The 15,629-nt window shown below is 45.2% G+C and overlaps 1 protein-coding gene across 2 annotated transcripts in view; it reads left to right on the top strand.

Annotated features, from left to right (window-relative positions):
• The window catches only part of CDRT4 (CMT1A duplicated region transcript 4), a 42,681-nt gene extending 34,258 nt beyond the window's left edge, over positions 1–8,423 (top strand). For both annotated transcript variants that reach the window (XM_045889818.3, XM_054511042.2), the window contains exons 3-4: positions 3,655–3,729; positions 6,176–8,423. In XM_045889818.3, coding sequence (XP_045745774.1) covers positions 3,655–3,729; positions 6,176–6,633 — 533 coding nt within the window. In that variant the 3' untranslated portion in view covers positions 6,634–8,423. The remainder of the gene's footprint in view (positions 1–3,654; positions 3,730–6,175) is intronic.
• The last annotated feature ends 7,206 nt before the right edge of the window (positions 8,424–15,629 follow it).

Here is a 15,629-nt window from a genome sequence, read left to right as displayed (position 1 = left end):
GAAGAGTGGGAGATGAAATGCAAGCAAGACAAAATGCCTGCAGCTTGGAGCAGGGGAGAGAGGAGAGAGGCTGAACAGAGGAAAATAGGTCTAGTTCCCAATGGAGCACAAGGCCCTCACGTTCACTTTTGTGGGACTGAGCTTCTGAGGCTGATTTCAGAGGAAGTGAGTCATTGAAGATCTGGTTATACCTTGAGCAAGTTCATCCTTCCATCCTCTTATGTCATCACTGCCTCTGATGCTCAGAGTTCCAAAACAAGGATGCAGAAGGACAGTGCTTTAGAATCCACCCGAACGTTTATTGGTTACTAGTTCCATGATATGATCTACCTATTGAATGAATGGATGGACGGATGGATCAGGTCCTGGTCAAATGAGATGAGCAGATACTGCATAGCAATGTCCCTTTTGCAGGGTTACAGAGCAAGGTAGCATATTAAAGGCTCTGAGAAGTGCTGTACTAAAGGAATTGGTTTAACAGATCATTCCTTAAACTTCCCTGACTGAAGGCAGTCCTGCTCTGCCCCCTGGATTAAACAATCTATGTAGCCTTACAGGTGACCTCCTTTTGCCCCCTATCTTTGAGTAACACCAATTAACATCTTGAGAGATTCTTGCATTCTATGGGACATGGTTTAGGAAACACTGGATTGAGATAATGTTTTGCCCATCATGAGTATGCAAACGGCATTACTCCCACAGCATTAGTGGGCTACAAAGTCTGAGTGGGGTTGACTTATGGCAATGCACTCATCCATCAGTCCTGCCTGGAATCCACAAAATCCCTTTGCAAGATGGTTTCCTGAGATAAGAATGCAGCTTGTGGCCACAGACAGAGGGTGAGATTAGCTTTGCATGAGGATACCATCCACAGCCAATTTTCTTAGCTTAGTACTTTAAGGCTCTGGCTGTCCTTTGATCCAAGTAAATTCTGGTATTGGCAGGTGGTAGTGGAAATGAGCTATGGTCCTTTTAAATGCTTAAAGGCCACTGACATTCAGCACCATATATATATATTTATACATATATATCCAAGAATCCTTCAAAGCTAGTATGTCTTAAAACTGCAAAAGGACTGAATGAGCCCCCAAACCTGTTTCCCATTTCTAAGTAGCAAATACCCCATAAATCTTCAGTGTTTTTTGACTTGGTTTCTAGAACAGTGGTTCCCCAACCTTACTGCGGATTAGAACCAAGCTTTTAAATTCTGACGGCTGTATTTCTTTCCATTCCAACTAAATCACAGTGCTGCAGGTGGGAGCATATGAATTTTTAAAAGATCCCTGGTAGTTCCAATATGCAGTAAAGTTGGAGGACTGCTGGTTTAAAAGCACTTTAGTTTCTGGACAGTTTATTATAACAGCCATAACCTCTGTGAGAGAAACAGGCAGAGATTCATCCTGATCTCCCAAGTGAAATAATGGAGGTCCTAAGACAGTAATGAACATGATCAAGGTAGCAAATTTGTGTCAGATTCCAGGTAAGTGTCACTCCTTGCCAGCCTATCAGATGAGATTCTGGAAATGGTGGGACAAGAGATGGGTTGGGGTGGGAGGAGCTGGGCTTGAAAACGAAGTGGATCGAACATAGGCCTTTGTGCCTGTAGAAGAAACAAGAAACCCACTTCAGTGTTATGTCTCCTGCCCCTCCCATCAATGCTGTTTCTGTCTGTAGACTGCTGGTTTGCATTTCATTTATGGGGAGACAAAATGGAACCTTTGTGCCAGAGTTGAAGGAAATTATAAAAGCCCACAGCTTGTCTTCAGACTTAATGTCAACTATTTGTCTCCTTTATTTTCAAACAAACAAGTCCTCCCCATGAGTTCTGAGGCCGTCTCAAACATTCCCTGCCTTGGGTTTCCCTGCCTGCATTAGCAGGCATGGCAAAAACGTACCATTCTACACAATTGTTCAGGAGCCACAGCAGGCTATTGTAGGTGGTCCCGCGAGATAAGGTGAGAAGTTTTGAGCAAGATGTTGGGTTATAACAAATGCACGTGGGCGTTGAGACAAATGGTTTGTTAAGAACTGAGCTTCTTTGAGGCTTCAGGGTTCATTAGCTAGAAACTGAGAAGCAAGGATGAAAGGCATTATCCCCCAATTCCCCAAATATCATGAATTCAAAACATTTTCCCATCATCTGGCCCGATGGATTAGTCCTATCATACATTTCCAAAAGTTCTGCAGATACGGGGGATAAGTCAAGAAATCTCTTCCATTGGAGCACTGGGGTTACAACCTTTACATCACTGGGGACTTGGGATGGGTGGCCCGCAATCCTGAGATCCAGGGTCTTAGAAGGAGATATAGAACTTTCTTTTTTTGTTGTTTATTATTACCTGAAGCTGTAGGCTAGAGGACTATGTGAACATTATTTCTTCTTTAACCTCAGAAAAATGATACTGTGAATTCTCCTAAAAATGTGTTGTCATGAAAGATTACCACTAAGACGGGACAGTAGGGACCCCATAAGGCCTGGATCTGAGCAGGTTTGACAAAAAGTAGCTTTCAAAAAAAAGAGTATGAATAAATGTCTAGGACGCTATCCTTTTTTAGGTGTGTTATAACAAAATGCTGACATTGGGAATAACTTACTTTAGAAATATAGTGGGATTTAAGTTTGTTCTTGTCAGTAACATACTCGCATACCACAGCGGTTCCTTGGTTGGGAGAAAAAAAGGAGGTGGAAAACCTGGGAATTTGCTTATCTCAGGGGAATGTTTCACACACGAGCACGTCAACCCCTGCGGATGTTGCAGCAGAAAGAAAAATGTAGAATCATTATTCAGTTAAAGCAGTGTTACTCAGTGTGTGGTCCTCAGACCAGCAGCCTTACCTGGGAGCTTCTTGGAAATGCACATTCCCAGGTCTCCCAAGCAGACCTACTGAATCAGAATCGCAGGGTGGGTGGGTCCAGGTGTCTGTGTTTTAACAAGGTCTCCAAGCAATGTTGGTGACACTAAAGTTTGAGAAGCACTGCCCTAGACTGCTGGTTCTCAAAGTGTGGTCTCCTGACCCATAGCACTATCATCATTGGGGTACTTGTGAAAAACCATCTGAGCCTTTTTTCACTAGCACGTGATGGTAGAAATGCTCCATGGCATTTCAAATGTTCAAGGGCCACAAAGATGGCCAAACTGAACATACAAAATAATGAACTCTTGGCTAAAATTTCTCAGATGCTCATTTCCCAGTCTTAGAACTGGAAAGGACCTACAGAGATCTCCTGGACCTGTTTCCTGTCACTAGGAGTTGATAATAAAACCTTACAGACTGTCAGCATTTCCCTCCCCACTTCTGGTTTAGAACGTTGACTGTTGAATCAGGAACTCTGGAGGTGAGGCTCAGCACTCTGTGTTTTAACAAGCCCTCCGGGCAGATTCACCCTCCCATTTGAGGACCACTAGACCACAGTTCCCATCAAACTGCCCACATGCATGATCACCTTCCCCCCATTGCTGGCTGAGAAGTGCAGCCAGGAGGCAGAAACTCGGCCCAGTAACATGACCATGCTTGCATCCTGGTAGAGAAAACGACATCTACTGTGACCTCTTGTGTTGAGCTCACCTAGCCCCCAGCTCCATGGAAAGTGCATCCTCTTTTCTCAGTTCACTCTGTGGTAGCCCTGGCTAACAGGTGTTATTTTCCTCCAAGGTCTTTGGGCCTTCAATGTGAAGAACTCTTTAGTGATGGAGATGATCGATGCAAGAAAGATAAAGACAGAAGAAGGTAAGGCTTGGGGCCTTAGCAATGGGAGCTCCTGCTGCGAGCTGAGAGCGAAAGCTGAGAGATCTGGGGTGGGAAGACATAGAAGTGGGGCTCAGGGCGGCCACTCTTGTTACAGAGGTAGAGAGTATACAGCATGCTGGGGAGATGAAGGAGAGATGCTGCTCATTTTGTTCCAGACAAGTATAGTTTCACCTCTGCCAGATAAAAGCAAATGCTTTAACCTGCAAGATCTTTGTATTTTTTTTTAAACTTTATTTTTAAGTAATCTCCACACCCAATGTGGGTCTTGAACTCACAACCCCTAGACCAAGAATTGCGTGCATACTCTACTGACTGAGCCAGCCAGGCGTCCTGAGATCTCTGCATTTTGCATTTGCTTGGAGGAGACAAAGATGAATCATCAAGTCTGCACTTGGAAGCTTCGATGTGCATTTTTTTTTAGTGAGAGGTGATGTCACACATCTTGCCTTCCTCAGGCAGAAAAATACACAACTCTTGCAGGGAGATGAAGTCTTTCCCAACACATTCTTTTTTTTTTTTAATTTTTTAAAATTAACATATAATGTATTATTTGTTTCAGGGGTACAGGTCCGTGATTCATCAGTCTTACACAATTCACAGTGCTCACCATAGCACATACCCTCCCCAAAGTCCATCACCCAGCCACCCCATCCCTCCCACCCCCCTCCACTCCAGCAACCCTCAGTTTGTTTCCTGAGATTAAGAGTCTCTTATGGTTTTTCTCCCTCTCCAGCTTTGTCTTGTTTCATTTTCCCTCCCTTCCCCTATGATCCTCTGTCTTGGTTCTCAAATTCCTCATATCAGCGAGATCATACGATACTTGTCTTTCTCTGACTGACTTATTTTACTTAGCATAATCCCTCTAGTTCCACCCACGCCATTGCAAATGGCAAGATTTCATTTTTTTGATGGCTGCATAATATTCCATTGTATATATATACCATATCTTCTTTATCCATTCATCTGTTGATGGACATCTAGGCTCTTTCCATAGTTTGGCTATTGTGGACATTGCTGCTTAAACATTGGGGTGCAGGTGCCCCTTTGGATCACTACTTTGTATTTTGGGGGTAAATACCCAGTAGTGCAATTGCTGGATCGTATGGTAGCTCTATTTTCAACTTTTTGAGGAACCTCCATACTGTTTTCCAGAGTGGCTGCACCAGCTTGCATTCCGACCAACAGTGTAGGAGGGTTCCCCTTTCTCTGCATCCTCACCAACATCTGTCCCCAACACATTCTTTACTGACAAATCTGTCCCTAGACAATCTCCAGCTCCTAAATGTCCACAAGGCAGCCTGGGAATAACTGTATAATCTGCATTGTCTCTGATTATCCCCAGTGATAACGTTTTTCACTGAATTTAGGTTGAAGATGGCAAGATCAACCTTTTAACTTCCTTGCCTCCCAAACCCCTATTGAAATGATCAAAGTATGCACCATTTGAGAAAACAGGGAATGTAGCACCACCAGGAGCGAAATCGTGAAGCATTTCTGCTAGACAGAGTGAAGTTGCAGAGGGAAAAAGGAGGGACTGACCTGCCCATTATTTGGTATCTACAAAGGAAGATGTTTGGTAAACTCATGAATAGAATTTTCTAGTAAAGCCTCCCTACCCCAAATACCCAAAACTTCTGGCCAGCACTATAGTGAAAAGCTTATGGATTTCTGAGCCCGTTAGATCCGAATTCAAACCCACCATTCCCTAGTTATGCAAGCTAGTCAGCCTTGGTCTCATTCTCAGTTAACTGGGGGATTAAACAAAACAGTACAGGAGAGGAGACATAGCCAAAATGTTCATAGTTACCATTTACTGATTATTACATGCCAGGTACTGTGCTAAAAGCTTTACATTTCCTTTAACCCACAGAAGGCTCTATGAAGTTGATTATATTCTAACCGCGATTTTACACATAAGGCAACTAAGGTTTAGAAAGGCTAAGGGGTTTCTCAGGTTCACGGCGATGGTGTGGGTATAGAAGGAATTTGGACTCAACCAGACTAATTGCATAGCCCATGCTTTCAGGCCCTAAGCTGAACTGTTCCAAGCCCTTAAAATATATCGCTTTATTTAATCCTTACAATGGCCTCCTGGTAGCCATTTTTGTTGGTGGAAAAGAAATAGAAGTCCAGAATGTAAACAATTTAATATTAAATAAAGATCTAAAGCCAAGCCTGCTGGACTCCCAAGTTCCCTGCTCTTTACCACCATGCTGTTCCTTTAATTGATATACCCCATGGAATGTCATTCTGTCTCCCAACTTTGGTTTTGGTTTTATTCCCACTGAATACAAGGGGTGTTAAGGCCAATTATGTGCGATGGGGAAAAGTTCAAAATGTGGTTCCAATACCCTCCAATTCTTCGAAGAACTGGATCATTGTAGGCAAGCGCCTCTAAATCACCTGTATTTCTCTTTGCTGGTAGAACTCACAGAGAACATCGGGCTTCCCCTGAACATGCTTGAGAAACACAACCCTTGGCCAGCCTATGTCACATATGTGTCCCCGATGGTGAAAAGACTCATTGAGAAAAGCAAAGCTAGAGATCTGGAATGCATGCAAGCACTCGAGGAAAGCCAACGGACATCGAGGCAGAGCAAGCCAGCCAGCATCACGCAGCTGAAAAGGAGAAAGTCATCTAAGTGCTCTGGAAACTTGGTGTTGAAGGACTCGAGGTCAGAGACCATGTTATCGGTGTGGAGCTCATACTCCATGCCGGCCATGGGTCCTACCACTATCCCAGAGCCAAGGCACTTTCATACGGATGCCAGAGAAAATCCTACTGCAAACTATAACAAGATCATCTTCTCTCGAAAACCCATGATGAGGATGCTTCCATACAGCTCCCTTCTAGCCAGCAAGGAGAAACATTCAAATATTTAGCAGGGACTCCCTGCAGTCATCCCCCCCACCCCCGCTCCTCCGCCCAAGATTGTACAGCAATTAAGCTCCGTTTGCCGCAAATTTCACTATGTCCTTTAAATGTGAACTTGCCCCTGCTTGTGCAGAGGTTGGCTTAGATAAACCAGATCTGAATGTGGGCTGTGGGTGGGCAGGTATATCCCCTCCAGCATCATAGTCAGATGGGGTTGGGAAGCCCCACACTCTAGTTCCTGCCATAGATGCTTAGAACCTAACTGAGGGTGAATGAGTCCCAGTCCAGGCAGGACACAGAAATCACTCCAATTACTATGCCAGAGATAATCTGATAGAAAGAATTTCTAACCAGGTAACTGAAAAGGTGGGAAGAGAACCCAAGGGTATTAGTGGAGGTAGCCACCTGCAGGAAGCAGGTTTCCCAAGGCTGGGGGAACAAAGGTGAGATATTGGACTTATTAAAAGTTAGGCACTTGGAGAAGAGGCATGTGGGCTGAATCTCAGATTTCTGAGACTGGGCGGGGTGGGTGATGCTCCTCAGCTGGTTCTGGTGTCCCTGAGCTCAGAGGAAATTTCCAGTGGGGATGGTACCTCAGTCTCTGTGGAAGGGAAGCTCTTTGGCTGAGGTTGGTTCTGTGATTGTTGAGAAAACCAAAAACTGGACTGAAATGCTTCTGGAAGGAATTGACCCCGCCTGAGTGGACAAGAAGCGTTGCCAGTGGAAACAGACAGGGACAGGAAGCCAACAGAGGGTAAACAGGAAACAAACCTAGAGAGAATTCCTTCGTCTTCTTCCAGCCTCATAGCTCCCCCCTGCCCCATATCTCCTATGGGCAGAGCCTCTCAGGGAGGAAAGCAGGAATGTGGTTTGCGGAATCCCAAACCCCAACATCTCAGCATAGGATAAAAGGATAGACTTGAAGCCAAACTAGCATGGTGGTGTTCTGAGTAAGCCCACCTTGCTCCATCTGGCACCTGAACTTGGTATTGAAATGTTTTCTCCTTGGTGGGTTTACAAAGTGGCAGTGGGAGTGTGAGTGTCCCCTGCTGAGAAATGGAGGATTTCCTCCCCTGCACTAGTTTAAGGCTTGCCTTGTGGAGCAGAATTGGCAAGGGAGAAGTTCTTGGCTGGACCCCAGCTGTTATTCGTCAGACCACACTCAGCACTGGTCCATCCGTGCTCTGGGCAGTTCCCAATTGGCCCCAAAGCAAGTGATGTTAAACTTAGCCTCAAAGCGGACAGGCTTTGTCTTTAGATGCAAGGGGAATCTGGTTATGACAGGGAGACCTAGCTGGTCTCACAATTGGAGTTTATCTATTGAGGATAGCATGGCTCCATTGGTAGCTTTTCTTTGACTTCACCTGAATTTCTGTGTTTATATTCATGAAGCAGTCAATACCCATCTTGCTTCCCTCAGAGAGATGTAGAGGATGTGATGGGCAAGTTGCTGTAAATGCCATTTGAAGAAGTCAAATTTGCCCTACACATGGCATTATTTCCATACAGGAATCTTGCAGCAACTTTGGCACTCACCTCTGTGTGTGAGTAGTGTTGGGACAGCTGCAGAAATTAGGAGCTCTGGACCCATTCCTGGGTTGCCAGCTCTTGGCCAGAACGAATTCTTGCAAAAGTACAGTTGGTTCCAGTGAATCTGAATGACTGTATTTTGTGTCCGTGGATCATTTATAGACATGGAGGCAGGTGATAAATTCCTCCAACAAGAATTTTTATCTCTTCTATCCTTTCATGGGAATTTAAAGCTAGAATATATTTGGAGTAGATTTGGGAGTAGATTTGCCTATTCTGGGAGCACCAGGGATGTCTCTCAGGTTCTCATGAACAAAGTTAGTCCCAGCAAATGTCTAACATTGTTAGAGTTTACGGAGATTAGGGGATTATTTCTTCCAATCCCTTTGAGGGCAGAGCAGTTACTTTTTTTTTTTTTAAGTTTTCTAGGTGTTTAATAGTTTTTTACAAAAGTATCCATATATTCTCTAAATTAAAATGATGGTTTTACAGATAACAGTGTTTAGATTGAGTTAATTCTCAGCCTATTATAACAACACAAGCATGAGTGGAAGGACATTATTAACACCTTATGTTGTGATGAAAATTGCTCGTATCTGGGACTATAGTCCAGACCCACTGCCTCCTAAGACAGTTTTAAGAAAGAAAAAGTCTAATTCCTTTTGAAAGGGGGGACTCTGTTCGAGCCCAAGCTGGGGTTCACAGGCCCAGCCACCATGGGGATTTGACCAGCCGTGATTACATTCGCATGAGCACCGAGGGGGCTCCTGGGAAGACACATTTAACAAGACCAGCTGGACCCAGTAATGAAGCCTCTGTCATTGGGGGAGGGAGGGTGATCCTCAGTAATCCGTGTTGCTTAGATTTGTCTTCTGCTCCAGACCTCCCTGAGCGCGATGAAGGTGGAGACCAGTGAGTCAAACTCCTCCTAAAAGGTTCTTTTGCTAAAACCCTAGAAAGCCCTGAGTATGCACAGAAAGGGGGAGGAGAGCTTCTTGATTTCACAACACCCCAGCACGCAGGGTCCCACTGTCCTGGGTCTGCCAGAGGCCAGTGGATGCTTGGCGGCACCAGCTTTGTTCATGAGAACCTGAGAGGTATTCCTGGTGCTCCCAGAATAGGCGTGCAGCCCTTCCGGGGGCTGAAATCTGAGCCGAGCAGGTGGGGCATGGAATGGAATGGATTCTTCGAAGCTGGAGGGGTCTGGGCTATTCCAGTTCCTCTGAACATATTGAACTTCCATCTCTAAGAGGGAACTAGCTTTCTCTGATGTTCCACAGATCACAGCCTCTTATTTATCTCTTCAGCATCTGGAATTATTCTGTTTGGCAGGAGAGCTGTTTCACTTAGTCTCCCTGCCGTGGTAGGTTTACGAAACACCCGAATCTGTATTTTGTTGGCCCTTCTGCATTGCTCTGTAACCAAGGCCTCCTTCTGACACATACTGAGTAACTGTTTTTGAACAAATTCTTTGGCTCCTGCTCACAATATGGTATTTACCCATTTGCAAATTCCACCGTTGGTGTTTAAACAGTAATGCTTGACCTCGGCCGCTGGTCGTTTTCACTCTGGTGGGTCTGTAAGGACATCAGATAGTCCCGCGTGCTGCAATGTCTCAGTCATGGCCCGGACGCACGTCTTGAAGATTAGGCTGCTTGGCAGATAAGATCCTCCCAGAAAGCCCTCCAGGAGGTTAACTGCATAAACCTGCTGGTGCAGGTGCGTGCAAGCCAGATGTTTGGGGGTGGCCTGGGAGCTCTCTTACTGGAATGGGAGGCCTGGTGGGACCAAGACAGAGGTGCCTTCCATGAGTGGTGGACTTTATTAACAGCCCATGTGACTGGCACAACATGAGCAGCTAATCTTCCTTTTCTTGACCCAAGGTCCTCATGTAGGAGTCACAAAGACCTCACAGTGATCCCCTTAAGTCATTTTGTTAGGACAGGGAGAACAAAACACGGGTACCCTGAGGTAAGGATTTTGACCCTTGGGCTTTGATAAGGGTCCTCAGAGGTAGCCAAGAAATTCCACGGAGCAGGGGATACAGCACAGGAATCCCAACCAGGGACGGACAGTGTGTGTGTGGAGACAGAAAACCAGAAGCAGCAGGAATCCCAGGCCTGTAGCCTTGCTCCATGTGTCAACAGAGGTGGTAAAATGGTCATAAAAGTGCTTTCTTTGTGAGATGTGTGCGAGCAAAGGGATGCATCTAGACAATGTGGCTCTTTTCAGTGTTGGCTGAGTCATTCATTCCTAGAAGCTTTCTGGTAGCCCCACCCTTCTCGAGAGACTGCACATTTTCAGAGCCTGCACTTTATATTGGTGCCAGATAAGAGAGGACAGAATGAGAGAGTGGTGGGGGAGGAGGTGGGGAAAGGGGAGGGAGTAAACAGGGACCTGAGATATGCTGTGATCCCGTGTCCTCAGAGCCCGGACTGTGAAGCTCAGGCCTGGGTTTATGTTTGTCACGCAATCCAGAAATCCTTCCCCGTCCTCCCTCACCACCCCTTTCCCCATCCCAATCTCTTACTTGGTATCCAGAGCCTCAGCCAGCTACTTATAGTGTCCCAAACCTGTCAGGGATGGCTGGGTTGCGCCTATTTCTGGAGTGAACATGCATGTGTGATTTCTCTGGGGCTTTGGGGGTGGGGTGCAGTCAAGGCCAGCAGGGATGCAGGAACACCTCAATTTTAGGTGAAACCCACTGCCACCCCCATATTCTGTGCCTTGATCCCAACCATGACCCGATTTCCATATGGGGCAGGGCAGAATAAACAGTGTCATGAAAAAGATATTGGTCTTGGTGTCGAGACCCCCATCACTTCTCCCAGGCTTTCTATTCTAGGGCAAATAAAAATTCCCACCCCACCGGAAGCCCTTCTAGGAAGGATGTGCCCTTCCTTATAGGATATTTGAGGGCCAAGAGGCAGTTTCTTAAAACTGAATGTCTGGTGGTTCTGTTTAACGACCAACCCATGACTATATGATGGAATTCCAAGTGGACCATATTTTTTCTCTAACCTTTGTCAGAAGGGACGCAATTTCACAGACCTACCTCCCCCTTCCCCTCCCTATGTTTGCAGCCATGCTGATGGGCAGTGAGAGCTTGCTTTTCCAGGTGCCATGCTGGGGTCCCAGCTATGAACATGGCACCCTCAGGCTTACATCTGGCAGTGGACACAGCGGACAATCACAATCACGGTGCACGTTATAAAGAAGCCTGAGCTTCAGTGACAACATACTTGCTTTAGGCTCCTGACATGTTCCCTCCAATCTCATGAAAACGAGATTATGGAAAGAGGCAGGATTAGTATCAGGACAGCTGCTCATTAAAAAAAAAAAAAGTGAGGTCATGGCAAATTTTTGGCGAAGTTGCATTTTTTTTTAGTGGCCTGGTGAGTTTCTCAAACTTCCCAAAGCTGCCTCCAGTTGATGCTTGGCCCTCAACTTTCATGTTTGTTTCTGTCGCACTGTGGAGCTGTCATCCAGCTCAGGCATGTTTCGGGGTCGGGCCTCTCCCTCTCGACCCCTTGCAGCAACCCAGACACAGTGCCCACGTTTGCACACTGCTTGTCCCAGCACACTCACTTCCTGCCCGTCTTTCTGGCCTGGAGGACTGGGCTGGGCAGCTTCAAAGGAGACCTCAGGGCTCCCTTACTGTCCCCACCAGACCCCAGGCCAGGGGCCAAGCTCAGGCCTCCAGCATTGGCCCTTGGCCCACTGGGTCTGAATGCAACTTCCCCAGGATTCTAGAGCAAAAGGATCAGGTCCACCTTTCTTCTTCTCTACGACAGACAGCGCTGCTTCCTATCAGCTTTTCCAGGTTTTTGTAGGCCCCTGTGTGGATTTGGGGCAAGGGGTGCATTTCGACCCAGGGAGAAAGTAATGTGCTGTTTCATGGCTCTCCCTGCTTGCTCTTACTGTCTCCTTCCACCCTCTGGTTGTACCCATATAGTTCCTCTCTTGCTCCCATCTCTTCCTCCCTCCACTTGCTTCCCTTCTGTTTGATCTTCACTGTTATTTATTTAGTCATTTCCAAGTTAAATGATGCTTGTTTTAAGTGAATCAGGCTCCCTGAAGCAGAAGTGACCAAGATGACCTTGAACTCATGAACTTTGGGAGAAGCATGTCCCTTTAATGTTCAGATACCGGGAGTCTGAGCCTCCAACCTGAGGACAGCAGGAAGTCCCCAGGTACTTTGTGGGGGAGCTCTGAGGAATGCTTGCATATTCCACAAAACCTTCCTTGTAGCCACCTGTCAGTCTGGCCACCCGTCTCACCCCAAAAGCATTGCCTCAAGGTCCTAGGTCAGTGCTGTCTGGCTTCTTCCCAACCTAGCCTTTGGGGGTCCCTGAAGCCTCTTGAAGCTCAGCTCTGCCCAGATGGTAACAGTCAACAGGTCTGCTCTGAAGACTTGGGATCACAGAAGCACGACAGAGTAAATAGCAATTGCTCCCAGAAGCATCTACTTTGGGGGGCCTAGAAGTCTCAGTCTGATTTCTGTTCCCTGGTGAGGGCCAGCACAGCCTCCAACACGGATCTCAGTGCATCTTCGTTAACTCACAGTCCAGGCCCAATTCCACCTTATTCCTGGAGGTACAAGAACCATCTCCACCCTACGTCTCCCCCCCAGCCCCCCTGCTGGCAATAGCAAACAAAATTGCCACCGGGAATACCAACTGCCTCATTCATAAGATAAGGTTTAGTTTTTCTGGCCTGGAAAAGACAATCAAATATTCAACAGAACATAGTGCGTTTGGGACTTCAGAACTCTTCAGCAGAACAAAGGGCTTTGTCTTGCCCTCTTTATGGTCCTGCTTCCAGAGTGTGGGGAAGTTATACTTTCTGACGTCCAAGAGTGAGTAGCTCTTGGACAGAGCACATACTATAGCAACCACTCCACCCCCATGACCATCACCTTCACCATCACCACCACCATCACCAGCATGACCATCACCACCATCATCATCACCATGACCATTACCTTCACCACCACCACCATGATCATCACCTTCACCACCATCACTACCACCACCACAAACACCACCATGACCATCACCTTCACCATCACCACCACCATCACTACTATGACCATCACCTTCATCATCACTACCATGACCATCATGTTCATCATCACCACTACCATCACCACCATGACCATCACCTTCACCATCACCACCACCACCATGACCATCACCTTCACCATCACCACCACCATCACCAGCATGACCATCACCACCATCATCACCACCATGACCATCACCTTCACCATCACCACTACCATCACCTTCACCATCACCACCACCACCACCATGATTATCACCTTCACTACCATCACCACCACCATCACTAACCAGGGAAGGCACAGTCTCAATTAAAGACCTATTTTATAAATTAGACAGAGAGAGACAAATAATGTAGGATTTCACTTATATGTGGAATCTAAAAAAGCTGAACTCAGAGAAACAGAAGTAGAGTTGTCACCAAGGGTCTAGGGGTGGGAAGTGGGGAGATGTTGATCAAAGGGTACAAATTTCCAGTTATAAGTTTAACAAGTTCTAGGGATCTAATGTACAGCATGGTGATTATAGCTAATGATGTTGTATTATATACTTGAAAGTTAGTAAGAGAGAAGATTTAAAATTTTCTCACTACAATAAAGAAGTAATTATGTGACAGGAAGGAGGTGTTAACTAATGTTATGGTAGTAATCATTTTGCAAAACATAAATGTATCAAATCAATACATCGTGTACCTTAAATATCAATTATATCTCAAGAAAGTGGGGGGAAAAAGACCATGAGAAGCATCTGAATTTAGGTTGTTTCACGGACACTCTTCACCCCAAGAACATCCCCTACATTTGCATGAATCAACAAATTCTCCAAGGTGGTCCCTCCCAGAAGAGAAGGAAGAACTGACCAAAAGACAAGTGCTGACCTTCTACATGGCAGAAATAATCCGAGTTCTTCAGTTGAGGTCCACGAATAGAATTCGGGAGTCCATGAACTTGGACAGTAAAAAAATTACATCTTTATTTTCACTGATGTCTCAGTGAGTTTTAGCACTTTGGGGTTCACGGTACCTGTGACTTTGTCACCAGTAGGAATCACAGATGTCTTCATACTACACGATGGTCGTGGACATCTTGAAGTACTGTGTGTGCTCACTGCTTTTTTGAAATGATGGTAAGCATTAGACTTGCTGCTACATCTTGTTATGTAATGCATTAATAAAACCCACAGTCCGCTTCAAAAACATTTGTTTTAAAAAATACTTTGATTATTTAGTTTTAAAATAATTAGTTTCCTTTTTAAAATAATTAGTTTTCCTTCCTTAAAATAGTTTCCTTTTTCTTTTCCTTTAGTTTTAAAATAATTTCATATGCATTTAAAAGACGTTAAGAACTCCTGACAAAAGTTCAGCTTTTGTGACTTCAATACATTTTAGATCTTGCTTTTATTGAGCGTCTAACGTGAATGGTGGAAGTCTCTCTCCCTCGGTATCTACTCCAGCAAGTAACCATTGTTTACAGTTGGCATATAACCTTGAAGACTCTTTTTCAAAGCAGATACATTTGGTATATGTATATACATAATATATGCATTCCATAATACACACAGCTATTTTTAATGGAATCACTATACATATTCTGCAACTTGCTTTTTTCACTTGACATCTCTCCCTGTTGAGGTACCTAAATCGTTTCCATCCTTTTGGATCACTTTGAGATACCAGAGATCCTTTATCCATTCCTGATGGATATGCAGGTTGATTCCAATTTTTCCCTATTCTGGAAACCTATTATTGCTGCAATGGATCTTGATGTCTTTCCTGAGGGATCCCTTCCCCTCATCTTCTCATGCCCATGAGTGTCTCAGTCACTTTTGAGGGTCTGTTCCTGAGGAAATGGAGGTAAGTGGGCTATCATGTATCAGAGCCCCATATTTGAACTTTTTTTCCAGTAAGCTCTTGAGACATTTATGTGCTTGTCGGTGGGAGAGTTTTGGCCTCTGAAATGCTCAAACAGGATGATCAGAGATCCTGGTGTTCAAGTGGTCTCACAGGATAACTGTGAAGCAAAGCAGGGGTAGTGACTACTTCACCCTTCTTTTTATGTCCTCTAGGTCCCTGCACAGCATCTTATTCAGGGCTCTTTGTACAGTTGCACAGGCTGAGAACTGCACTAATCATGGGGGTAGGGATGCAGTTTCACATAGACTATAATGAGAATGGAACTCCCTGAGTAGCGTAACACGACAACCCTGGCCTCATAGGTAGAAATTGCTAAATTAATGTTTCCTTAAAAAAATCATTGTTTTTACAAAGATGGGATCCCAAAATACATTTCTTTTTTTCCCCCAAGATTTTATTTTTAAGTAATTCCTACACCCAATGTGGGGCTTGAATTTATAATCCTGAGATCAAGAGTCCATACTCTACCAACAGAGCCAGCCACGTGCCTCACAAAATA

This window comes from Mirounga angustirostris, unplaced genomic scaffold (assembly GCF_029215605.1).
Source record: "Mirounga angustirostris isolate CCGP_5_RB_7025 unplaced genomic scaffold, mMirAng1.0.hap1 SCAF_17, whole genome shotgun sequence".
Lineage (NCBI taxonomy): Eukaryota > Metazoa > Chordata > Mammalia > Carnivora > Phocidae > Mirounga > Mirounga angustirostris.
The sequence above is the reverse complement of the archived record's forward strand: the minus strand, read 5'-3'. Positions and strand labels throughout refer to the sequence as shown.